Below are 26,456 nucleotides of genomic sequence, written 5' to 3' on the forward strand. Positions count from 1 at the left end.
CTGCAACCTCCACCTCCTGGGTTAAACCGATTCTCCTATCTCAGCCTCCCGAGTAGCTGGGATTACAGGTGCCCACCACCACACCTGGCTAATTTTTGTATTTTTAGTAGAGATGAGGTTTTGCCGTGTTGACCAGACTGGTGTCAAACTCTCTGATCTCAGGTGATCAGCCTGCCTCAGCCTCCCAAAGTGCTGGGATTACAGGCATGAGCCACTGCGCCTGGCCTGATGTGTTCATTATGTGTATCATTTTGCTTCATCCTCACAGTAGCATGAATCTTCATCTGACCAGTGAGGAAACTGAGGCACATTAAGGAATGAACATTCCAGGGTTGCACACCTAGAAAGTGGTGGGGCCAGAGTTATGAGCCCATGTCTGCCTGACTCCACTTCCACACTGTAATGTCAGCTCAGACAGGAAGGATTATGCCAGATCCCTGACTAATAAGCCCCAGTGGGAACTCTTGTCTCCTGAGATATTTAACTCATCTTTGTCCTTCTGTATGACGCAAACTCCCACCTTCTAACCTCAGCCCACCACCATTCGCTCGTGTAATCAACAAATCTTTGGCCGGGTGCGGTGGCTCACACCTGTAATCCCAGCACTTTGGGAGGCCAAGGTGGGCAGATCACTTGAGGCCAGGCGTTCAAGACTATCTTGGCCAACATGGCGAAACCCCATCTCTACCAAAAATACAAAAATTAGCTGGGCATGGTGGCATGTACCTTAGTCCCAGCTACTCCAGAGGCTGAGGCAGGAGAATCACTTGAATCCAGGAGGCAGAGGTTGCAGTGAGCCAAGATCACGCTACTGCACTTGCCTGGGCGATAGAGTGAGACTCTGTCTCAAAAAAAAAAAAAAAAGGCCCAACAAATCTTTTTAAGTAACCATGGCCAAGGACATAAATCAGTAGATATAGTTAACTTCGTCTTTAAATTCTTTAAATTTCTGGAAGGAATCATAAGAACTCGCAATAATGGTTATTGCTAGAGATTTTAATATGGAGGGGAATTTTTATTTTTCACTTTATACCTTTTTATTTTATTTTTCACAATAAGCATATAATACTTTAAAAAAATCATCTGGGACTTTATTTTTATTTTTTATTTTTTCAATAGTTTTGGGGGGAACAGGTGGTTTTTAGTTACATGGATAAGTTCTTTAGTGGTGATTTCTGAGATTTTGGTGCACCCATCACCCACTTTTAAAAAATTAAACAAAAACTAATCTGAATTTTTTAAAGTAAAAAGCCCTTTGTCAGGGTTCTGTGGTTTAAAAAAAGATGAGGGGAAATATAAAATATATATGTTAATGCCTAGTTGGAAGATTTGCTTAAAGGTAGTGAATAATTGAGGAAAATCCAGGATTGATAATAATGCTCACTTACACTCAGTTATTGGTAATCCTGTGACCTTGGACAAGTCACTTTCCCTCCCACAAGCTGTAAGGAATGACCAATAGATGATTCCTGGCTGGGTGCGGGGGCTCACGCCTGGAATCCCAGTACTTCGGGAGGCCGAGGCAGGCGGATCACTAGGTCAGGAGTTCAAGACCAGCCTGACCAACATGGTGAAACCCCGTCTCTACTAAAAATGCAAAAATTAGCTGGGTGTGGTGGCACATGCCTGTAATTCTAGCTACTCGGGAGGCCGAGGCAGGAGAATCGCTTGAACCCGGAAGGCAGAGGTTGCGGTGAGCCGAGATCACGCCACTCTACTCCAGCCTGGGTGACAGAGCAAGACTCCGTCTCAAAAAAAAAAAAAAAAAAGATGATTCCTTGCGTTCTGTACCATTTGCTGATTCACCTTGGAAGCAGGCCAGGGTTAGAAATCAGCCTGAATGAAGGACAGTGAAGGACAGAGAAGAATGGCCCAGCCTTGACTGGGATCCTAGAGGCTGTGTGACCAAGGACCACTAACCTAAGCCCTCTGGGCCCTGCACCTCATCTGTAAACTGCTCACACTACACTATATACGTCCTTAGTTTCATCCAGTTCTGACACTGGAACATTCTGTTGTCTGGATTTGCTGAAGAGAAACCCTCTAGAAAGCCACAAATAAGTAGGGAAATAGGGTGGAAAGGTGAAGATAAGCATTGATCTGAGGGGCTCGTGGTTTTCTCACTAAAGCAAAAGGGCTGATTAGTTTCCTTCTTGCTTTTCTTCAAGGTGAGCTGAAGCACTCTGGGCATCCCTGCCTTGTCTAGTACAAGACTGCAGTCCAGCTCACCTCATCCCTTGGCCAATATTTTCCTGATCTCAAATTGTTCTTTCTTCTTAATAAGGAAATTCCTAGCACTTGAACCGTTTGTCATTTTTATTGTGTTTTGAGCCATCCAAGGCGAAGACTCAGACTCAGTCTCCTGATCTTTGTCCCCCAGGGCAGGAAATCATTGAAAATAGCATTATTCATCTGAAAATGGTCCTCTTCATCCCCTCCCCATTGTCTCTTTCATTTCTTCTTCCCTTACTACTGACTCCTCACGATGTACAATCAGGGAGCTGGAAAAGGAGAAACAGGTCTGTGAAGGTAGGGGTGGCTATATTTTCTAAGAGATGGAAGCAGGGTCTGTTGAGATTGTTGTTTTGTTTTTTGCCCTTTGTGGCAAGTGGTGGGTAAAATACCAATCAGATACCAAAACAGCGAGTAACGACTAACATTTGGGCGTGCTTTATCACTTACCAAGCACTTTCACACCTACTCTCAAACTCGCTGGTTGTTTTGTTTTATTTCTGTTTTTTGTTTTGTTTTTTGAGACAGGGTCTCACTCTGTCACCCAGGCAGGAGTGCAGTGGTGCCATCTCGGCTCACTACAATCTCAACCTCCTGGGCTTAAGGAATCCTTTCACCTCAGCTTCCCAAGTAGATGGTGGGACTACAGGCGCACAACACCACACCTGGCTAATTTTTAAAATAATTTTTTTGTAGAGATGGGGTCTCATTATGTTGCCAAGGCTGGTCTTGAACTCCTGGGCTCAAGTAATCTGCCTGCTTCAGCCTCCCAAAGTGCTGGGATTACAGGCGTGAGCCACTGCACCCAGCCCAACTTGCTGTTCTTACCCAAGGCCTGAAAGGTAGCAGGTATTCTCCCCATTTTCCTCCCCATGAGGAAGTGGAAGTCCAGAGGGCTGAAGAGCTAGGTTTTGTAGCAAAGAGAGTGGCAGAGTGTGCAGCAGGACTGGAGCACCCTGACTCCCACACCCAGCCACTGTTTATGTCATTCCACCATGGAATTTGTGCAGGGACCCTTCCCACAAACATCCTTCCAGAGTTTCTAGCCTTTCTCTGGGACTCTAGGATCCTGACAACCTCCCTGCCAGCACACAGTTAAGAGCTCTAATCCACTTATCTCAAAGACCCCCATAAGAGTCACACAGGCAGAAGCAGCAGCAGCAGCAGAGCCCTGTCTATTTCAGCCAAAAGAGAAAGCAAGGAGGCTCTGAGCTTTCCTCATGGTTCCTGAGTTGGCAAAGGTACAGATACCAAATGCTGCTTCTCTCCAAGGTGCTTTCCTGTTGGAACCTGGAAGAAAGCCATGGAACAGAGAATAGGACATTGGACTTGGAGTTAGGGCAGTGGTGGTCAAATATCACTCTGCCATTTACTGGCTCCAAACCTTGAGCAAATCACTTGACCTGTCTGGGCCTTAGTTTTCCTTTATGTCAAATGGGGATCATAACTGTTATCTCATAAGTTTTTGTGAGCATTAAATAGGACGATTAAGGTAAAAAGGAGTTAACCCAGTCGAGGCACATGGCCAGTTGCATCTGAGACTCCTGTCTCCTGCAGAATGTCACAGATAGGTGGCAGTGGCAGGGCAGAGCCTGTTTGGCTTATCTGTCCTGGTAAAATCATACTTGATGCTATCTTCCCAGAAGAGTGACTGCCTGGGCCTGGCTGTCTCCATTCTAGCTTTCCACGTCAGTGCTTTGTGAGTACTGGGGCCCTGCTCTGGTTTTGCACTCCATTTGCTCTTGGAATAGTTACAGGTGAGCCTCTGAGTACCCCCAGCTGTGTCTACAAGCTAGCATTGTCCCTGTAGTGACCTGGCTGTTGTCATAGCAGCTGACCTGCCTCTGATACCTGGAATCAGGGCTCTAATCAAATTGGGAAGTTATTTGGAAAGCACATAGTCAATATAAGAGCAGCTAGATAGGTGGGGCGCGGTGGCTCAAGCCTGTAATCCCAGCACTTTGGGAGGCTGAGGTGGGCGGATCGCTTAAGGTCAGGAGTTCAAGACCAGCCTGGCCAACATGGTGAAACCCCATCTCTACTAAAAATGCAAAAACTAACTGGGCGCGGTGGCAGGCACCTGTAGTTCCAGTTACTTAGGAGGCTGAGGCAGGAGAATGGCTTGAATCTGGGAGCAGAGGTTGCAGTGAGCTGAGATTATGCACCTGCACTCCAGCCTGGGTGACAAAATGAGACTCTGTCTCAAAAAAAAAAAAAAAGAGCAGTAGCTAGACAAAGAGTCCTTAATTAGGAGACTCAGGCTTCGAGGACTCCACCTCTAGGCCTCAGTTTCCCATCTATAAAGCATGGGGGTTGGGGTTGATGATTCCCAAAGTCCCCGTGGTTACCCTGCCCTTCATACCCATCTCTCAAGCGTGAGACCATGGTGCCCTGCAGCTCCCAGCCCTGTCTTTTCCACCCCCATAGCCTCTGCTGGCCTTTTAGTTACACTGGCTTGTTTAGAATCAGCAGAACCAAACGCAGTCCTGTCCCCAGGCCCACCCACCTGTAGTCTTTTGCTCTGAAATATTACAAAAGAAGCATTGACTAGAATGGCTGAGAGCTTCAGGGAACTTCTCTTCAGGACTAGGAACTCCACATTCCCACATCCCCTGCTTGGTATATTGTAGCCTGAACTGGGCTCAGGGATTTCAGGCATCCCTGTCCCTCCCTGCCCTCATAAGTGATGGTTAAGGATCTCTAAAAAAATTAGTCGGGTGTGATGGCTCACGAGCCTGTAGTCCTGGCTACTTGGGAGGCTTAGGTGGGAGGATCTCTTGAGTCCGGAACGTCCAGGCTGCAGTGAACTGCTGCACTCCAGCCTGGGCAACAGAGCAAGATCCTGTGTCTCAAAGAAAAGAAAAGAAAAGGCTCGAGATCTCTGAGAGAAAGGAGGAGATGGCCACTGGTATCCTCAGACAAATGTGGAAATAAAAAAGAAAAGGAAAAAAAATCTATTTCTAAGCCAAGAAAAGAATCTCATGCGTGACATATTTCTGAGCATGGGAGTGAAGCAGACAACATAGGTTGAGACTGGGGAGAAGGAGGGAGCAGAGAGCCTGCACCTGGACTGAGGCCCACCCACAGATTTCATGCCAGAGCCAGCCCCCTCTTCCCAGCACAAGACTGGTCTGTCAGCCAGGCTTGGCTGAGAGTGTGGGTTTGAGCAAGTGGGCAAGACTTGGCCAGTGACTGATAAGGCAAATTTAGTTGTCATTCAGACCACGTCTGTGCTGGGTCCCGGCAGGGCTGGCAGAGAAACACAGGGGCATTGGGCAGATGGGTGGAGTGACAGTGGCCAGTTAGTCATCATCCAGGATGCTCTTCCTGGAGCCCAGGGCCCAGCCCGCAGGAGACATTGTGAAGCAGAGCTCTAGGTCCACAGAGGAGATCCAACACGGAAAAAGATGGGCAGAAACCAGCCCGGGAGCTGGTCTTGAGACTCCTGTAATGGGGAAGAGGAAGGAAGGAGGGCTGGGACTTGGGGACTCAGCACTCTTGCTTGGCTAATACATCAGACCCCAGGCCTGACTGGCAGCTCAAAGTATGCCTGATAGTGTCCAGGTGGCTTCAGGAACAGGGCGAGGTGGTAGCCTTTGAGTGAGGAGGACTCGGGCCTAGGTGTGGGTAGCTGGGGAGGGTGGGGTCTGAATAAACAAAGAATTTCGTTTTGAATCTGAGGTTCATCTCTTCACTTGAAAATCACCAAAAAAATTAGCGGGGCATGCTGGCACATGCCTGTAGTTCCAGCTACTCAGAAGGCTGAGGTGGGAAGATCTCTTGAGCCCGGGAGCTGCAGCTGCAGTGAACTCTGATCATGCCACTGCATTCCAGCCTGGGCAACAGAGCAAGACCCTGTCTCTAATGGAAAAAGAAAAATCACCAAAAAGATTTTAAAAACACAATATAGAGTATGTTGGGAAAGGAAAGCTCAGGCCTCCACAAGGCCACCTTAAAAGTATGGAGAATATAAAATGAATGCAGAGGCTCAATTTTGTATCTATTATTATAACAAATGTTTATTTTTATTTTATTTTATTTATTTTATTTTTAAGATAGAGTCTTGCTCTGTGGCCCAGGCTGAAGTACAGTGGTACAATCTCGGCGCACTGCAACCTCCGGCGATTCTTGTGCCTCAGCCTGCCGAGTAGCTGGGATTACAGGTGCGCGCCACCATGCCCAGCTAATTTCTGTATTTTTAGTAGAGATGAGATTTTGCCATGTTGGCCAGGCTAGTCTCGAACTCCTGGCCTCAAACAATCCACCTGCCTCGGTCTCTGAAAATGTTGGGATTACAGGTATGAGCCACTGTGCCTAGCCATAACAAATTTTAAAAATAGTAATACTTCATGGCCGGGCGCGGTGGCTCACGCCTGTAATCCTAGCACTTTGGGAGGCTGAGGTGGGCGATAAGGAGGTCAGGAGATTGAGACCATCCTGGCTAACACGGTGAAACCTGTCTCCACTAAAAAAATACAAAAAAATTAGCTGGGCGTGGTGGCGGGCGCCTATAGTCCCAGCTACTCTGGAGGCTGAGGCAGGAGAATGGCGTGAACCCGGGAGGTGGAGCTTGCAGTGAGCCGAGATCGCGCCACTGCAGTCCAGTCTGGGTGACAGAGCAAGACTCCGTCTCAAAATAAATAAATAAATAAAAATAAAAATAAAAATAAAATAATAATAATACTTCATGCGGACCCAGGCGTGGTGGCTCACACCTGTAATCCCAGCACTTTGGGAGGCTAAGGTGGACAGATCACAAGGTCACGGGTTCGAGACCAGCCTGGCCAACATGGCGAAACCCCATCTCTACTAAAAATACAAAAGTTAGCCAGGTGTGGTAGTACACGTCTGTAATCCCAGCTACTCAGGAGGCTGAGGCAGGATAATTGCTTGAACCCAGGAGGCCGAGGTTGCAGTGAGCCAAGATCGCACCACTGTACTCCAGCCTGGGCAACGAAGTGAGACTCTGTCTCAAATAATAATAATAATAATACTTCATGCCTATGATGCTGTAATAAAAATGGTTCCATTATTTACTGCTGGCAGTAGTTTAAGTCATTAGAATGATAACTGACAATATGTTTCAAGATACACAAAATGTTTATAACCCTTTGTCCTCTTCTGAAATTTCTTTCTAAGAAAGTTACCTAAAAAAGCAAAAAATTAGCTCACACCTGTAATCACAGCACTTTGAGAGACTGAGGCAGGTGGATCCCTTGAGTCCAGCAGTTCAAGACCAGCCTGGGCAACATGGCAAAACCCTGTCTCTACAATAAAATATAAAAATTAGGCAGGCATAGTGGCGGGTGCCTGTGGTCCCAGCTACTCAGGAGGCCGAGGCCGGAGAATCATTTGAACCTGGGAGGCGGGAGGTTTCAGTGAGTTGAGACTGCACCACTGCACTCCAGCCTGGGTAACAGAGTGAGACTCTGTCTCAAAAAAAAAAAAATATATATATATAAAACTAATATATATACACACACACACACACACACATATATACACACATATATACGTATACATACATGTGTATCTATATACTTATATATACATGTACATATACGTATATATACATATACATGTGTATCTATATACGTGTGTGTGTATACATATATTAGGTAAATTGAAAATAGCAAGACATAAACTTGTGTTTATAATATGTCCATAGAGGTGAAAAAAGGGCTGGGTGCAGTGACTCATGCCTGTAATCCCAGCACTTTGGGAGGCTGAGGCAGGCAGAGCACGTGAGGTCGGGAGTTTGAGACCAGCCTGACCAACATGGAGAAACCCCGTCTCTACAAAATACAAAATTAGCCAGGTGTGGTGGTGCACACCTGTAATCCCAGCTACTCGGGAGCCTGAGGCAGGAAAATCACTTGAACCCAGGAGATGGAGGTTGTGGGTGAGCTGAGATCACGCCATTGCACTCCAGCCTGGGCAACAAGTGAAACTCTCTCAAAAAAACAAAAAAACACACAAACAAACAAAAAAAAAACCAGGGAAAATGAAAGACACCAAGTAGCCATGGTAGGGAATATGTGGCATTTCTCATTTTATTTCTATGGTGATTTTGATATTTGTGCAATTCTTTTTTCCTGAAAGGAGAGAAAGACAATAAAGGGTTAAAAACGTGTCCCCAGAATTCTTTAATAGACTGGTAAGCCTTTCCTCCAGGGTTAACTCTTGAAGTAACAAATTTCGTAAATGTATTACCTTCTATAAACAGTAAAACTCTCTTTCATTTGTCCTAAAAACTGCTGCTGTCAAACCTCAAGGCGTGAGCTCTTACTCTATGTGCCAGGATGGATTGGAAAAGCCTGGATCTTTCCTTTTTACCCCCAGTTTTGATTGTTTCATTTCCAGACTTATCTTCTTAACTTTTCTTTGTCTTTTCAGAACAAAGAGTCCTTTTTTACTTTTTATTTTTTTTGAGACAGAGTCTCACTCTGTCACCCAGGCAGGAATAACAGTGGCACGATCTCAGCTCACTGCAACCTCCACCTCGGGTTCAAGTGATTCTCCTGCCTCAGCCTCCCGAGTAGCTGGGATTCCAGGCACGTGACACCATACCCAGCTAATTTTTGTATTTTTAGTAGAGATGGGGTTTCACCATGTTGGTCAAGCTGGTCTCGAACTCCTGACCTCAGGTGATCTACCCACCTTTGCCTCCCAAAGTGCTGGGATTACAGGCATGAGCCACCACACCCAGCTGAGTTCTGTATTTTAAAGTCTCTTATAATAGCCCTGGGATGGCTTCAGCCATCTTTCCCTTTTTTTTTTTTAGACAGAGTCTTGCTCTGTTGCCCAGGCTGGAGTGCAATGGTGTGATCTCGGCTCACTCCAGCCTCCGCTTCCTGGGTTCAAGGGATTCTTCTCCCTCAGCCTCCTGAGTAGTTGGGACTATAGGTGTGCACCACCACGCCCAGCTAATTTTTGTATTTTTAGTAGAGATGGGGTTTCACCATGTTGGCCAGGCTGGTCTCTAACTCCAGACCTCGTGATCCGCCTCCCTCGGCCTCCCAAAGTGCTGGGATTACAGGCTTGAGCCACTGTGCCTGGCCTAAGCCTCCCTTCTCTTGATCTTCTCTCTCCTTTATGTCTCTGGAGATGCAGTAAGAGAACTACACACAGTACTCCGTATTGAGCTGCATCATGGTTTTATATGAGGGTGTAGTGTTTTGTTTCCAAAAAGCCTTCATGATGGTGCCTGGGCAGACGCTACTGACTTTTTAGCTGTGGCAGCATATTCAGCCAGCGTCTTCTGGGAACAATGGAGTGTTACTCCTCCTCCTCCTCCTCCTCCTCCTCCCCTTTTTAGGGCTTACAACTGATTGCCCATGGCTATCATTTAATTAGTAGAGTTAGGATTCCTTTTCCCCAAAATGTAAAATTGTAATTGACAACAAAAAAATGGCTCATCTGCCATTTTTTGTCAGCTTACATAGGCTAGAAATTCTCTTGTACTTTACCACCTAGGAGGACTTGGGGGTGTCTGTGAGGTTGGGTATTTCACCCATGCATTCCTTCTTGCACAGCTTCAGAGATTAGTCCTGTTGTTTCACACTTGAGCACCTTTCCATCCAGAGAAATACCTGTTTATTTCTGTTTCCTCTCCCTAGTTCACTTCCCCTTTCTCCATCTTCTCACTCCCCATGTAACTTTGAATAACCTCTGATGTGCAGCCTTGCCAAGAGCGCTTTAGCCTCCAGAGTTCTGGTCACTGGCTTCCCCATGTGCTGTGATAACCCATTCCATCCCATTCTGAAAGAACTCTCGGAGATTAGTCAGACACCATTTCCTCTTGCCGGAAACATGTTGCTTTCCTTTAGCAGGTTCTGCTTCCTAAAGGAGTCACTGCAGCCCCTGCAATAGGAAGAGCTTGGGCTTTGGAGCCAGGCAGGTCTGGGCTGGGTCTCCATTTAAGTTTTTTGTTTTTAATTCTCTTTCTTTTTTTGAGACAGGGTCTCACTGTCGCCCAAGCTAAAGTGCAATGGCGTGATCTCAACTCACTGAAGCCTCAACCTCCCAGGCTCAAGTGATCCTCCTGCCACAGCCTTCCGAGTAGCAGGCCCACACCACCGTGCCCAACCCATTTTTATATTTTTTATAGAGACGGGTTTTGCCATGTTGCTTGGGCTGGTCTTGAACTCCTGGACTCAAGGGATCCGCCCACTTCAGCCTCCTAATGTGCTGCAATTACAGGCATAAGCCATCCTGCTCAGCTGAATCTCCATTTAAATTTAATGAGAGACATATAACTATCATTTTTTCCAGTGAAAGCTCACAGATAGTTATCTGCCAAGCACTGTACTAAGTCCAGGGACCCTGAGATATGAGTAAGATAAGATTGCTGTCCTGAGGGAGCTTACAGGCAAGAGAGCATGTAAACGAATAATGATTCTATTATGAGAAATGGTAGGAATATGGCCTGGTTACTGAGGGGGCCATGATGTGAACTTGGATGGGTTACATAACCTCTGTGGGCTTTCACTGGAAAAATGACAGTGCTGATAGTATGCATGCCCCTTACAGCAGTCCTTTTCAAACATTCATGTGCATCCAAATTACCTGGGAATCTCAGTATAATATGGATCTTGATTCACTAGGTCTGAATTTTTTATTTGATTTGCTTATTTATTTTTGAGATAGGGCATTGCTTTGTTGCCCAAGCTGATCTTGAACCCCTGGCTCAAGCAATCCTCCAGCCTCAGCCTCCAAAACAACTGGGACCACAGGCATGAGCCACCACACCTGGCTCTGGAATTTTAAAAAAGTTCCCCAGGTGATTCTAACATGCAGCGAAATTTGAGAACAAGTTTCTTTTGATTAGGTGTCAAAGAATAAAGAATGCTAGAGTCACATAAAATGCTGGGGAAGTGAAAGGCCTTAGGGTTGAAATGGACACGTGTATCCCAGATTCGGAGGCCAGGCCAGACAGCAGGCTCCCGAAGACCTGTGACCCAGCGTCACGGGATCAGGTATCCGTGGTCCACAACAGTAGGGACCTCCTCCGTGTGCTGCTTCTCTTTTCTCTCACGCCCACCCCACCCCTCCTGCCAGGTTCCCCAGATGATCGGGCCCCGTGACAGTGAGTGTGGATTGATGAATGGGAGGAGGAGAAACTGGGATAAAGAGAGCCCAAGGTGGCCGGGTGCAGTGGCTCACGCCTGTAATCCCAGCGCTTTTGGAGGCCGAGGCGGGCAGATCACTTGAGGTCAGGGGTTCGAGACCAGCCCGGCCAACATGGCAAAACCCCTTCTCTACTAAAAATACAAAAATTAGCTGGGTGTGGTGGCACGCACCTGTAGTCTCAGCTATGTGGGAGGCTGAGGCAGGAGAATAGCTCGAACCTGGGAGGTGAAGGTTGCAGTGAGCCGAGATCACACCACTGCACTCCAGCCTGGGTGACAGAGCAGAGCGAGACTGTCAAAAAAAAAAAAAAAAAAAAGAGAGAGAGAGCCCAAGGAGGGGACCTGGAACCCGCTCTGGGACAACCCCCAAGGATTCTGTTTGGTTCATCTAATACGTATTTTAGCACTTGTTATCTGCCAAGCACTGAGCTAAGTCCAGGGGCTCTGAGATATGAGTAAGATATGACTGCTGCCCTGACAGAGCTCACAGGGGGAGACAGCATGTAAATGAATAATGATTCTATTATGAGAAATAGGAGGAATATGGCCTGGTTACTGAGGGGGCTCGAAAGAGCAAATTCGAGGGAATCAGGGAAAATTTCCCAGTGGTCAAAGTGTGTCTTGCAGAATAAGTAGCAGTTTTCCAGTTAGATGTGGAGTGGGAGGAGGAACCCAGGAGCTTGTGAAATGCCATCGCACATTGAGAGAGCTGGAATTCTTGTTTTCTTTTTTGAGACAGAGTTTTGCTCTTGTTGCCCAGGCTGGAGTACAATGGCGTGATCTCGGCTCGCCGCAACCTCTGCCTCCCGGGTTCAAGCAATTCTCCTGCCTCAGCCTCCCGAGTAGCTCGGATTACAGGCATGTACCACCACGCCAAGCTAATTTTGTATTTTTGTAGAGCTGAGGTTTCTCCATGTTGGTCAGGCTGGTCTCCCGACCTCAGGTGATCTGCCCACCTTGGCCTCCCAAAGTGCTGGGATTACAGGTGTGAGCCACCGTGCTGGGCCCTCAGGGAGCTGGAATTCTTTTGGTGAGGCTGGGGAGCAGAGCCCACTCGGAGCATGAGTGGTGAGAGGAACCTGGGAGGCCAGGCCAGCTCCTGGGGCCTGTCACTGCAGCAACCTTGGATTTCATCCTACAAGGAATGGAGGTCCATTCAGTAGTTTGAAGCCGTGGAGCAACCATTCACAGTTGTGCTTTTTTTTTTTTATTGCGATGAAGTCTTACTCTGTCGCCCAGGCTGGAGCATAGTGGTGCGATCTCGGCTCACTGCAGCCTCTGTCTCCCGAATTCAAGCGATTCTCCTACCTCAGCCTCCTGAGTAGCTGCTGAGTAGCTGGGAATACAGGTGCGCACCACCACACCCGGCTAATTTTTGTATTTTTAGCAGAGCTGGGGTTTCACCATTTTGGTCAGGCTGGTCTCGAACTCCTGACCTCAAGTGATCCACCGCCCCTCAGCTTCCCAAAGTGCTGGAATTACGGGCGTGAGCCACTGTCCCCAGCCCAGAGTTGTGTTTTTAGTGGATCCGCCTGGGTGTCATGTGGTGGAGGTGTGGAAGAGGACACCGAAGCAGCGGGGAGACCACAGCAGTGGTCCAGGAGAGTTGTGGGAGCTGCAATGAAGTTAGCAGCTATCAGTGAGAATGAAAAAGAGCGGGTGGTGGGAGCCACACTGAGGATCTGGTTTGATGGCCTTGACTCACTGGCCAGATGCAGTGGATGAGAGGCAGGGCAGGGATGAGGCAAGGCCGGTGAGTCGCTGAGGGTGCAGTGTAAAGGATTCTTCCCTCTCACGGTCCTGCAAATGCTGACCTGGAGTGCGAAGGAGGAGCCTAGGATGGGTTTAGGTCTGTGACGAGGTGATGGGGTAAGTGGGGAAATCATTAACCAGGAGCACAGGCAGCTGCAGTGTGGCAGCACGGACAGCCTCCAGGGCTCAAAGCCCGCCTTGAGCCTCTGAGGCTATGTGGGGCTGGAGTGAGGCTCGTGCCTCTCTGGCTGCCCCAACTTCGCTCAGCGTCTTTGGATGACAAAGCCTCACACAGCCCAGTCCCTGACCTCCCGAAAGCGACTGTTAACCCTTGTCTGGCTGTGTTCCCAGTGATGTGGCTCTTACAGGTGGTCTCCTGCTCCCCAAGTCTGACAGCACCCCCTGCTTTGAGATCCCTCAGGCAGGTCAGCTGTTTCCACTGGGAAAAAAAAAATTCCAATGGAAAAGCAGCCAGCTTTTTCCACTGGTTCAAGGTGATTTCAACCTTCCAGGAGGCCCGTGATGAAGTCAGAGGACAACTGGGTACCCTGGGAGAGCACTTTCTTCTTATTTTATTTTCATTTTCTAAAATTTCAAATCAGGCACCCCCCAAACCAGAATAGTTTTTCGAGAGGCTGCCGACAGCACCCTCTTGAAAATACATTTTATGTAGTCACAGTTTACACAAATCTGACATTATTTCAGCTTCAGATTCCAAAGCACTGACTAGGGGCTTTCGCAGAGTGAGGCTGGGAGTGTGGGGTTCAAATCTCTCCTCTTTGCTACTCAATAGCTGCATGGCCTTAGGCTGGTCATTCTCAATGTCTTCATTTGTTAAATGGGGAGGGGAATAGCCCCTCTTAGGGGAGGATGGAAACCATGGTGTTAAAGGCTTAGCTCAGTATCTAACAGATACTTAGTGCTCAGCAAATGTTTGCCAGTCATCCTGGAACATAGGCAGTGTTCCAGTATTGTAGATGACAGCCCTGAAGGGAATAATTTGCCCAAAGCCTCGAGGTAAGTGGGTAGAACCATGTCTTCCTGGCCTTCTCCAAAGCTCCTGCTGTGCTGGGCCCGTGCTGTTCCTTCTTGCTGTGCAGTCTGCTCCCTTTGGCTTTTCTTCTGCTTTCCACATCAGCTGAAGATTTAGACGCTTTCCTGCTGCCTGTGTTGAGAGCTGTCTTCCTGAGATGGAAGCCAGTTAGCTAAGGGCTGGGCTACCTGGTGACTGTATCTTATCTTTCCCAATCCTCAACACCAGCTGGGTCCTGGTTGCCAGGATTAGGTTGCCACCCCCATCCTCCTCCTAGCCCTGGTGAACCAACCTTTCCTGTGTATCCAAAGCAAACAGATCAGGTGCCCTACATCCCCGAGGGGCACCCTCTCTGCCTCCCTAGTGGTCCTGCTGACAATGAGAGCCTTGCACTGGGACCTGAGATGCTGGAGGGGAAAACTCCATTCTCCCTGAAAGCCACAAGGCCCCATCTGGGACACATCTTGTGTCCACTCCCAGAAGGACCACAGAGCAGGGAAGCAAAATATCTCCAGCTGGCAATGTTGTGGACCCTTTGCAAAGCCCACCTCCCAACCCCTCTGTGTCCCCAGGCCATGGAGAGCAAGCTCCTCATCGGGGGCAGGAACATCATGGATCACACCAACGAGCAGCAGAAGATGTTGGAACTGAAGAGGCAGGAGATTGCCGAGCAGGTAGGGCCGCCAGGTGCCAGGTCCCCTTGGAGAGCGTGGCCTGCAGCTCATATCTGGGAGGTGTAGGGCAGTAAACCATGGTGGACTCTGGATCTCTGGAATTACAGTGCTGAGAATCTCAGATATGCCACCCTGGGTCCCACAGGTCTACTAGCCCACAGTCTTCCCTCTGGCAGGGGCACTGCTAGCTGGTGGGTGAGAGGACGTGATAGCTCTCCGTGACGTCAGCCTCCACAAGCCACCTGGTGCTAATTCCTGGGCCTTCCACAAGGTGGTGCGAGTTCTTTGCCAACTGTATGACTATTTCCCTAAATCATCAAGAACCACAATTTGTTGGTCTTACCAATAAACTGTTACACTACTTGGGGAGAGGGTGAGGCAGCTTGGAAGGCAGTGTGATGTGCCTCCATCTGTGTGACTAACACCCCTGGAGTAGGCCAGCTCTTAGGACTGGAGTCTCCATCCACGTGGTGCAGAGCCTGGCAAAGGCATGGCCCTAGGAACTGAGAAGCGGGTTCCCAGGGGCTCTGCAGGATTGGGTGGGAGCGGTGGATGTGGGCCATGGGCCATGGGCCATGGTGAAGCCAGGTCCCGACACAGGGAGAGTGAGCCAGTCCCCTGAGCGTTCTTGGCCCTCCTGGGTATGCTCTGCTCCTTTGAGCCACACTGTCTGTCCTTGGCCTAGAAACGTCGTGAACGGGAGATGCAGCAGGAGATGATGCTCCGGGATGAGGAGACCATGGAGCTCCGGGGCACCTACACGTCCCTGCAGCAGGAGGTGGAGGTCAAAACCAAGAAACTCAAGAAGGTGAGACACTGCAGTAGGACCAGTCAAGGTGTGCTGGAGGCCCAGCAGTCTCTGCCCAAGGGTGTCTGCTTCAGGGACTCCTCCCCATTTGGCTGGAACTGTTGAACCCTTGAGTGACATGGCTTGGGCCTCGGGAGTGAATAGCAGGGGGAGGCAGGAGGCGGGGGCTGGGGGTGGAGTAGAGCCTTTTCTCCTGGGCCAGGGTGGGCTGTGACAGGCTGCAAACTCTGTCACTTGCAGTATCCAGGGTTACCATCCTTATGGTCCTGGGTGATTTCCCCATTCAGTGTCAGCAGTGAGTCACAGTTGGGATAGCTGGGCCTGGAGCAGGGCCAGGGGAATACAGAGAGGCTGAGGAGGAGACTGGAACCCCAGGAAGCTCCGGCGGGGAGCATAAGGCCCTCAAGGACATGTCAAGGGATGAGAATAGCCGCTCACCAGGACCCTGCAAAGCCCGTAGCAAGGGAAAGACATGTACATGTGAGGAGGGTCTAGGGCAGGAAGCAGCAGAGCTCCAGCTTGGATTCTGGGAGAAACCTGGAGACCCTTTGGGGTGGCTGATGTGACTGCCCTGGGGCAGGCCCGACAGAGGCACTGCCACTGAAGCAGTTACCATGGACCCAGCCCTCAGCGGCTTTGGAGAGCAGCAGGATGGCCATGCTGCCTCCACACCCCACTTTTGAGAGCCCCTGAAGAGACTGGAGTGGGAGGAGTTACCTTCCAAACTCTTTCAGGCTTCATGCTCCCTGAGCCGGGTCTCCAAATGAGCCCTTGATCTCCAAATGGGCCCTGAGTCCCAGTTCCGGCTCTTCTATTTGCTGGTTGTGTGACCTTGAGCAAGGCTGTGCCTGGCTTCCTCATCTGTGAAAGGACGGTATTGGATCAAAAGGTCCCTGGGGTCCCCTCCCGTTTGAACACTCCACGATGCTGATAGCAGCGAGAAAGAGCAGGCAATGGCCACAGGCCTCAGTGTAGGAGGACAGGGCACCCCTTTAAATAGCCCAGCCCAATTCGTGGTGGGTTGGGCACAGCAGGGAGTAAAGAAAAGGACCCCCAGCCTCATCGTGGGCTGAGTCGGTAGACTCTGAGCCTGCAGCCCTGCGGCCCAGGCTGAGTGACTGGGGCCTCGTTGCTACACCAAGCAGCCTCTGAGTGGCACCTGTCCCCATCCAGCTCTACGCCAAGCTGCAGGCGGTGAAGGCGGAGATCCAGGACCAGCATGATGAGTACATCCGCGTGCGGCAGGACCTGGAGGAGGCGCAGAACGAGCAGACCCGCGAACTCAAGCTCAAGTAGGGCCCGCAGCTCTTTTGCTCCCGGGTCCCACAGCCAGCCATCATTACTCAGGCCTCTCCTTCCCGAAGGCCGCATCCTGACTGTCTCCTCTCCCATGAGTCCCTTAGGAACAAAATGCGTCTGAGGGCTGAGGGATGGGCCCACGTGCTGGAGTTTCTTCTACCTCCCTGCCTGTATTTTATGAACCCCTCAAAACGGACGCTAAGTGCTGGCCAAAATTAACTCTGAAGGCCCTGAGGCTACCATCTTTGCATAAGAAGCAGTGATTTTAAATTTTTTAAAAATTATTTTTAGGGCCGGGTGCAGTGGCTCACGCCTATAATCCCAGCACTTTGGGAGGCCGAGGCGGGTGGATCACCTGAGGTCAGGAGTTTGAGACCAGCCTGACCAACATGGTGAAACCCCGTCTCTATTAAAAATATAAAAATTAGCTGGGCATGGTGGCAGGCGCCTGTAATCCCAGCTACTCGGGAGGCTGAGGCAGAATTGCTTGAACCTGGGAGGTGGAGGTGGCAGTGAGCCAAGATCACGCCACTGCACTCCAGCCTGGGTGACAGAGCGAGACAACATCTCAAAAAAAAAAAAAAAAAAAAAAGGTGGCTCATGCCTGTAATCCCAGCACTTTGGGAGGCCGAGGCGGGCGGATCACGAGGTCAGATCGAGACCATCCTGGCTAACACGGAGAAACCCCGCTTCTACTAAAAATATAAAAAATTAGCCAGGCGTGGTGGCGGGCCCCTGTAGTCCCAGCTACTTGGGAGGCTGAGGCAGGAGAATGATGTAATCCTGGGAGGCAGAGCTTGCAGTGAGCTGAGATGGAGCCACTGCACTCCAGCTTGGGCAACATAGCGAGACTCCATCTCAAAAAAAAAAATTATTTTTAAATCTGTTTTAAAAATTATTTAAAAAATGTATATAGTGTATGTATATAGTATGCATATATAGTAGGTATATATATTAATATTTGTGGGATACATTAGATTTTTTGGTTTTGAAGATGGAATATTGCTGTGTCATCCACCCTGGAGTGACCTCAAACTCCTGACCTCAGGTGATCCGCCCACCTCGGCCTCCCAAAGGGCTGGGATTACAAGCGCGAGCCACTGCACCTGGCCACATGAGATGTTTGGATACAGGCGTGCAATGTGAACTAAGCAGATCATGGAGAATGGGGTATCCATCGCCTCAAACATTTATCCTTCAAGTTACAAACAATCCAGTTACACTCTTTAAGTTATTTTAAAATATACAATTGGCTCGGGTGGTGGCTCATACCTGTAATCCCAGCACTTTGGGAGGCCAAGGCGGGGGGATCCCCTGAGGTCAGGAGTTTGAGACCAGCCTGGTCAACGTGGTGAAACCCTGTCTCTACTAAAAATGCAAAAATTAGCCGGCTATGGTGGCGTGTGCCTGTAATCCCAGCTACTCGGGAGGCTGAGGCAGGAGAATCACTTGAACCCCGGAGGTAGAGGTTCCAGTGAGCTGAGATCACACCATTGCACTCCAGCCTGGGCAACAAGTAGAAAACTGTCTCAAAAAAAATATATATATATATACACACACATACACACACATATATATACACACATGTATGTACACACATATATACACACATATATACACATATATATACAATTAAGTTATTGACTATAGTCACCCTATTATGCTGTCAAATAATAGTGTTTATTCATTTTTCTATTTTTGTGTACCTATTAGAAGCAGTCATTTTTCAAGCTGCAGTATTTCTGTAGGGATCCTTTCTGCTTAACTTCTTGATTTTCCCACCTCCACATTGCCTCTGCTTCTTTTTTTTTAAATAAATAAATAAATTAATTAATTAACTTAGTTTTTTGAGACGAAGTCTCGCTCTGTCACCCAGGCTGGAGTGCAGTGGTGCCATCTCGGCTCACTGCAAGCTCCGCCTCCTGGGTTCACTCCATTCTCCTGCCTCAGCCTCCCGAGTAGCTTGGGACTAAAGGCGCCCGCCACCTCGCCCGGCTAATTTTTTTTTTTTTGTATTTTTAGTAGAGACGGAGATGGTGTTTCACCATGTTAGCCAGGATGGTCTCGATTTCCTGACCTCGTGATCCACAGGCCTCAGCCTCCCAAAGTGCTGGGATTACAGGCGTGAGCCACCGCGCCTGTCCCCCTCTGCCTCTTGGCTTGTTGCTTCTAATCCTTAAACCCCTTACAGGCACCTTGTGGTCTCTCACTCACCCAGTTTCCCATCGCTCCTTCATTCCTGCTCTCAGGTACCTAATCATCGAGAACTTCATCCCCCCGGAAGAGAAGAACAAGATCATGAACCGGCTTTTCCTGGACTGTGAGGAGGAGCAGTGGAAGTTCCAGCCACTGGTGCCAGCCGGCGTGTGAGTCTCTAACCCAGCCGTCTGGGCTGAGGGACTTGTGGGTCCACTCCAGGTTGGGACTGGTGAGGGGCCTGAGGCCCTGCCTGCAGGGAGACAGATGTTTTGTGGATTGGGGAAAAGATGGGGAGGATGCCGATGGGGGAGGAATTTCTCATGATCTAATTTGTAGGGGTCTCTATGATGGAAGGGTGTTCTGGGAAAAAAAAAAGGTCTCATTGATCTGGGATGCAGAAAATACCTTGTGAGTGATTTCGGGAGGGAGGAAGAACATCTCAGCCTCTTGACAATCCTAGCGAATGCTAACACATGGCCAGGTCTGGTGAATATTCATTTGTCAGATGCCCGAAATAGCAACCACAGTTAATATTTGCCAAGGGCTACTGTATGCCGGATGCTGTGCAAGACTCAGGAGACAGAAGATAAATTAGATATGGTCCGAGCTCACAGTCCAGTGGGAAATAAGTAATCAGATCATGATGTGATAGAGCTGTGATCCAATCTCAGCAGGCTGGCTCATCCGAGTGATTCAGCATTTCCACCTTTTTCCACGTCCTAGCCCTTGGGTGCAGCTGCGGCCATTGGCTGGGTGTGCAGCTCCCTCTGCTGGTGGCCATAAAGAACATCCCAACAGAGTGAGGCCTCACCCGCCTGAGCCATGGGCCCTTAATTGCCAATATATAGAGAGAAGTGCTTAGGAGGCCAGACACCAATGCACCTTCCTGGAGATTCTTTGCTCTCTCTAGCCTGGGAACATTAATGTTAAAATAGGGCAAGAGTCTCTCCAAATCTGGAATGGGAAGCTAGCAAGAGGTCTACAGCTTCTCACTGAAGCATCAGATGCCTACTTGGTTATTTTTTTTCCCTTTCTTCCTTTTCTTTTTTTCTTTCCTTTTTTTTTTGTTTTTGGCGGAGTTCCACTCTTGTTTGCCCAGGCTGGAGTGCAATGGCACGATCACGGCTCACCGCAACCTCCGCCTCCCAGGTTCAAGCGATTCTCCTGCCTCAGCCTCCCTAGTAGCTGGGATTATAGGCATGTGCCACCATGCCCGGCCAATTTTGTATTTTTAGTGGAGACAGAGTTTCTCCATGTTGGTCAGGCTGGTCTCGAACTCCCAACCTCAGGTGATCCGCCCGCCTCCACCTCCCAAAGTGCTGGGATTACAGGCGTGAGCCACCGCGCCCGGCTTCTTTCTTTCTTTCTCTCTCTCTCTTTTCTTTTCTTTTCTTTTCTTTTCTTTTCTTTCTTTCTTTCTTTCTTTCTTTCTTTCTTTCTTTCTTTCTTTCTTTCTTTCTTTCTTTCTTTCTTTCTTTCTTTCTTTCTTTTCTTTCTTTCAACAACTACAGCTTAGATGCCTATTTGATCTTTCTTAAAGGCTGATATTACTTAAGGTGATACCACATAAGTTTGTAAGTGGCAAGCACACGAATAGAGGACTTTTCAATGGTATCACTTTACACCTACAATCCACCTTTCCAATCTAGGTAGAGATTCTCAATAGTACATCAGCTATCACAGAGGTTTTCCACCCTGGCTGCAGCTAGAATACCTGTGAGTTGGGCTCCAGAGAGTCTGATTTAAAGGATCCCAGGTCTTAGGTTTTGTGATTCTGCATTTGAAGGCAGGCTAGAAAACCACTGCTCCAATGTCATTTGCCGGAGTTAGATGCTGGTGAGGCTTCACTCTGAAGAGTTATCTTATGCTTAGAAAAGTTCTTTCTAGCCGGGCGCGGTAGCTCAAGCCTGTAATCTCAGCACTTTGGGAGGCTGAGGCAGGTGGATAGCCTGAGGTCAGGAATTTGAGACCAGCCTGGCCAACATAATGAAACCCCATTTCTACTAAAAATACAAAAAAAAATTAGCTGGGTGTGGTGGCAGGTGCCTGTAATCCCAGCTACTAGGAAGGTTGAGGCAGGAGAATCGCTTGAACTCGGGAGGCAGAGGTTGCAGTGAGCCAAGATCATGCCATTGCACTCCAGCCTGGGCAACAAGAGCAAGACTCCGTCTCAAAAAAAAAAAGAAAAGAAAAGTTCTTTCTGCTGGGTGTGCTGGTGGCTCACGCCCATAATCCCAGCACTTTGGGAGGCCGAGGCAGGTGGATCACTTGGGGTCAGGAGTTCGAGACCAGCCTGGCCAACATGGTGAAACCTCATCTCTCTTTCTCTCTCTCTCTCTCTTTCCTCTCTCTCTCTTTCTCTTTCTTCCTTTCTTTATTTCCCTCCTTACTTCCTTGCTTGCTTTCTTGCTTTCTTTTTTTCTTGAGTTGGGATCTCACACTGTTACCCAGGCTGGAGTATATAACTCACTGCAGCTTTGGGCTCCTGGGCTCAAGTGATCCTCCTGCCTCAGCTTCCTGAGTAACTGGGGCCACAGGTATGCACCATTACACCAGCTAAATTTTTTATCTTTTGTAGAAACAGGGTCTCACTTTTTGCCTAGGCTGGTCGTGAAGTCCTGGGCTTAAGTGATCCTCCTCCCATTGTCTTCCAGCGTTGGGATCACAGGCATGAGCCTCCCCACCCAGCCTGGACTTCCACTCCTTATTTTTGTTATTTATTTATTTGTATTATTTTTGAGACAGAGTCTAGCTCTGTCTGCACTCAGGCTAGAGTGCAGTGGTGATCACAGCTCACTGCAGCCTTGACCTCCTGGGCTCAAGCCGTCCTCCCACTCAGCCTCCTGAGTAGCTTGAAGCAGCAGGCAGTTGCCACCATGGCCAGCTAATTTTTTTTTTAATGTTTTTAAAAGTTTGCTTTCTTCCACCAGGTGTTCATGTGTGTAATTCCAGCTACTCTGTGGGCTGAGACAGAGAGATTGCTTGAGCCCAGGCTATTGTAAGCTAGGATCATGCTCTACTGTACTCTAGCCTGGGCGACAGAATGAGACCTCATCTCTAAAAAAAAATTTTTTTAAATTTACTTTCTTCCTTTTAAGTAACCCTTACTTCAGTTGCAAGCAATGTTTTCATTATGGAAAATTTAAATAAACATAGAAAGAATGAAAATTCCACCTAGTGGCAGTGTTTACTTACAATTGGATATTACAATTGGATATGAACTTTCCACCATATTTTTTTATACATAAACTTTTCTCCTTTTTGAGAGTTAAAATGGTTTGTATATGCTGAAAAAAATCATTCACAGATTTAAAAAATAAAAGTAGCGGCCGGGCGCGGTGGCTCAAGCCTGTAATCCCAGCACTTTGGGAGGCCGAGACGGGCGGATCACGAGGTCAGGAGATCGAGACCATCCTGGCTGACACTGTGAAACCCCGTCTCTACTAAAAACTACAAAAAACTAGCCGGGCGAGGTGGCGGGCGCCTGTAGTCCCAGCTACTCGGGAGGCTGAGGCAGGAGAATGGCGTGAACCCGGGAGGCGGAGCTTGCAGTGAGCTGAGATCCGGCCACTGCACTCCAGCCTGGGTGGCAGAGCGAGACTCCGTCTCAAAAAAATAAAAAATAAAAAAAATAAAAATAAAAATAAAAAATAAAAGTAGCTACCTTAAAACAGCATACTTTAATTTTTACAGTAGATACCTATAATAACTTTTTTTTTTTTTTTGAGACGGAGTCTCACTGTATTGCCTAGCTGGAGTGCAGTGGTGCTATCTCGGCTCACTGCAAGCTCCGCTTCCCAGGTTCACACCATTCTCCTGCCTCAGCCTCCTGAATAGCTGGGACTACAGGTGCCCGCCGCCACGCCCGGCTAATTTTTTGTATTTTTAGTAGAGACGGGGTTTCACTGTGTTAGCCAGGATGATCTTAATCTCCTGACCTCGTGATCCGCCCGCCTCAGCCTCCCAAAGTGCTGGGATTACAGGCATGAGCCACTGCACCTGGCCCCTATAATAACTTTTTAAAAAGAAAGAAGCTTGCTAGAATACAGATCCTTCTTTACTGTGTAATGTTGCCAATTTCTAGCCCATTGTCTTTTTTACCCTGATCTTCTGCTTTAAAGGCAAGTTTGTGCTCTTTATTAAAGGGTTCTAATGTATGTCCCTAAAAGCCCTCTGCTCTTGTTGCCCAGGCTGGAGTGCAATGGCGTGATCTCAGCTCATTGCAACCTCCACCTCCTGGGTTCAAGCAATTCTCCTGCCTCAGCCTCCCCAGTAGCTGGGATTACAGGCACCCACTACCATGCTTGGCTAATTGTTTTTATATTTTTAGTAGAGACAGGGTTTCACCATGTTGGTCAGGCTGGTCTCGAACTCCTGACCTCAGGTGATCCCCCTGCCTCAGCCTCCTGAAGTGCTGGGATTACAGGCGTGAGCCACTGTGCCCAGCCTTCTTTCTTTTTTTCTTCTTCTTTTTTTTTTTTTTTTTTTTTTTTGAGATGGAGTCTTGCTCTGTCCCCAGGCTGGAATGCAGTGGTGCGATCTCGGCTCACTGCAACCTCCACCTCCCAGACTCATGTAATTCTCTAGCCTCAGCCTCCCAAGTAGCTGGGATTACAGGTGCACACCACGACACCCAGCCAATTTTTGTTTTTGTTTTTGAGATGGAGTCTAGCTCTGTTGTCAGGCTGGAGTGTAGTGGCGTCATCTTGGGTCACTTCAACCTCCGCCTCCCGGGTTTAAACGATTCTCCTGCCTCAGCCTCCCGAGTAGCTGGGACTACAGGCTTGTGCCGCCACGCCCAGCTAATTTTTGTATTTTTAGTAGAGACTGGGTTTCACCATGTTGGCCAGGGTGGTTTCAAACTCCTGAACTCGTGATCCGCCCACCTCGGCCTCCCAAAGTGCTGGGATTACAGGCGTGAGCCACCATGCCCAGCCTAATTTTTATGTTTTTAATAAATACAGGGTTTTACCATGTTGGCCAGGCTGGTCTTGAACTCCTGATCTCCAGTGATCTGCCCACCTTGGCCCCCCAAAGTTCTGGGATTACAGGCACAAGCCACCTCACCTGGCCCCCACCTTTCCTCTCTGTGATTCCTCCCACTGTCCTTGAGCAGGGAAAGTTGTGAAAAAAGAATCAGTTCTTTGCCACTGGAAAACTGGAAAACTCTGTTTTTTCCTCAGAAGCTATTTGCTTTATTTTTACTTATTTTATTTTATTTTATTTTATTTATGTTATGATACGGAATCTTGCTGTGTCACCCAGGCTGTAGTGCAGTAGTGTGATCTCAGCTCACTGCAACCTCCGCCTCCCAGGTTAAAGCAATTCTCCTGCCTCAGCCTCCTGAGTAGCTGGGATTACAGGCACCCACCACCATGCCCAGCTGATTTGTTTGTATTTTTAGTCGAGACAGAGTTTCACCATGTTGGCTAGGCTGGTTTTGAACTCCTGACCTCAAGTGATCTTCCTGCCTTGGCCTCCCAAAGTGCTAGGATTACAGGTGTGAGCCACCACGCACAACCAAAAGCTATTTGCTTTAAATTTACCTCCATAGTATTAAGTTGCATTATTTTGCTGTTGTTATTGAGATGGAGTCTTATCTGTCACCCAGGCTGTGGTGCATTGGCACCATGATAGCTCGCTGTGTTGCCTGGGCTGGTCTTGAACTCCTGGCTTCACACTAATCCTCCCACCTCAGCTTCCCAAAGTGCTGGGATTACAGGCAGGAGCCACTGCATGCAACGGGCCTTAAATTTTATTCTTTTTATTTTTATTTATTTATTTATTTTTTGAGACATTCTCACTCTGTCGCCCAGGCTAGAGTGCAGTGGCACTATCTTGGCTCACTGCAACCTCCGCCTCCTGGCTTCAAGCAATTTTCATGCCTCAGCCTCCTGAGTAGCTGGGATTACAGGTTTGAGTCACCAAACCTGGCCTTAATTTTATCCTTTGTAAAGGGACTACCCTGACCAAGAATTGAACCCAGGCTGCAGCTATGAAAGGACAGGATTTTAACTACCAGACTATAAAGTAGAGCAGCTTTTATAGTGTTTTCTTTTCCAAGATTCTTTGCAAAGAATTAGTCCTAACATACACATTCATTATACCCATTAATTTAAATCTGCATATAGTTGCTTCCACATTGCATTTGTAGGTTTGTGTTGGCAACTCTTCTAAATGAATACCAATTGGACAGTGTTCCCTTAAATTTTTTTTTTTTTTTTTTTTTTTTGAGACGGAGTCTCGCTCTGTCGCCCAGGCTGGAGTGCAGTGGCGCGATCTCGGCTCACTGCAAGCTCCGCCTCCCGGGTTCACGCCATTCTCCTGCCTCAGCCTCCCGAGTAGCTGGGACTACAGGCGCCCACAACCGCGCCCGGCTAATTTTTTGTATTTTTAGTAGAGACGGGGTTTCACCGTGGTCTCGATCTCCTGACCTTGTGATCCGCCCGCCTCGGCCTCCCAAAGTGCTGGGATTACAGGCGTGAGCCACCGCGCCCGGCCCCCTTAAATTTTTTTTTCTTTTGAGATGGAGTTTTGCTTTTGTTGCCCAAGCTGGAGTGCAATGGTGCAATCTCGGTTTACTGCAGCCTCCGCCTCCTGGATTCAAGTGATTCTCCTGCCTCAGCCTCCTGAGTAGCTGGGATTACAGGCGCCCACCACCACTCCTGGCTAATTTTTGCGTTTTTAGTAGAGACGGGGTTTTGCCATATTGGCCAGGCTGGTCTTGAATTTCTGACCTCAGGTGATCCACTCACCTCAGCCTCCCAAAGTGCTGGGATTACAGGCGTGCACCACAGCGCCCGGCCTCCCTGAAAGTCTTATATTGAAAATTTAAAGCTATAAATAGATTCACAAGGTTTTCCAAAATTATGGTTAAGTGTATTCATAACCATGCTGTTTTATACAGAATATGTTTGTACCTGTTCAGAATAAAGACCAAGTATAACATATGTACAGAAAATATTCAAATACATCTGGGTAGGGTAAAAGGCAATTATAGGCCAGGTACAGTGGCTGATGCCTGTAATCCCAGCGCTTTAGGAGACTGAGGCAGGTAGATGGCTTGAGCCCAGGTGTTCAAAACCAGCCTGGGCAACAGAGTGAGACCCCATCTCTACAAAAAGATACAAAAAGTTAGCTGGGCATTAGCACATGCCTGTACTCCCAGCTACTTGGGAGGCTGAGGTGGGAGGATTGCTTGAACCTAGGAGGTTGAGGCTGCACTGAGCCGTGATTATACCACTGCACTCCATCCAGCCTGGTCAACAGAGTGAGACCCTGTCTCAAAAAAAAAAAAAAAAAAAAGGCAATTATGATTTACCAATGTT

The 26,456-nt window shown here is 48.3% G+C and overlaps 1 protein-coding gene across 1 annotated transcript in view; it reads left to right on the forward strand.

Annotated features, from left to right (window-relative positions):
* KIF3C (kinesin family member 3C) overlaps window positions 1-26,456 on the forward strand; it is a 55,714-nt gene that overhangs the window by 12,084 nt on the left and 17,174 nt on the right. The window contains exons 2-5 of the mRNA XM_005576366.4: window positions 14,721-14,822; window positions 15,508-15,630; window positions 16,804-16,922; window positions 19,179-19,295. Coding sequence (XP_005576423.1) covers window positions 14,721-14,822; window positions 15,508-15,630; window positions 16,804-16,922; window positions 19,179-19,295 — 461 coding nt within the window. The remainder of the gene's footprint in view (window positions 1-14,720; window positions 14,823-15,507; window positions 15,631-16,803; window positions 16,923-19,178; window positions 19,296-26,456) is intronic.

The sequence above is a fragment of the Macaca fascicularis genome, chromosome 13, assembly GCF_037993035.2.
Source record: "Macaca fascicularis isolate 582-1 chromosome 13, T2T-MFA8v1.1".
NCBI lineage: Eukaryota > Metazoa > Chordata > Mammalia > Primates > Cercopithecidae > Macaca > Macaca fascicularis.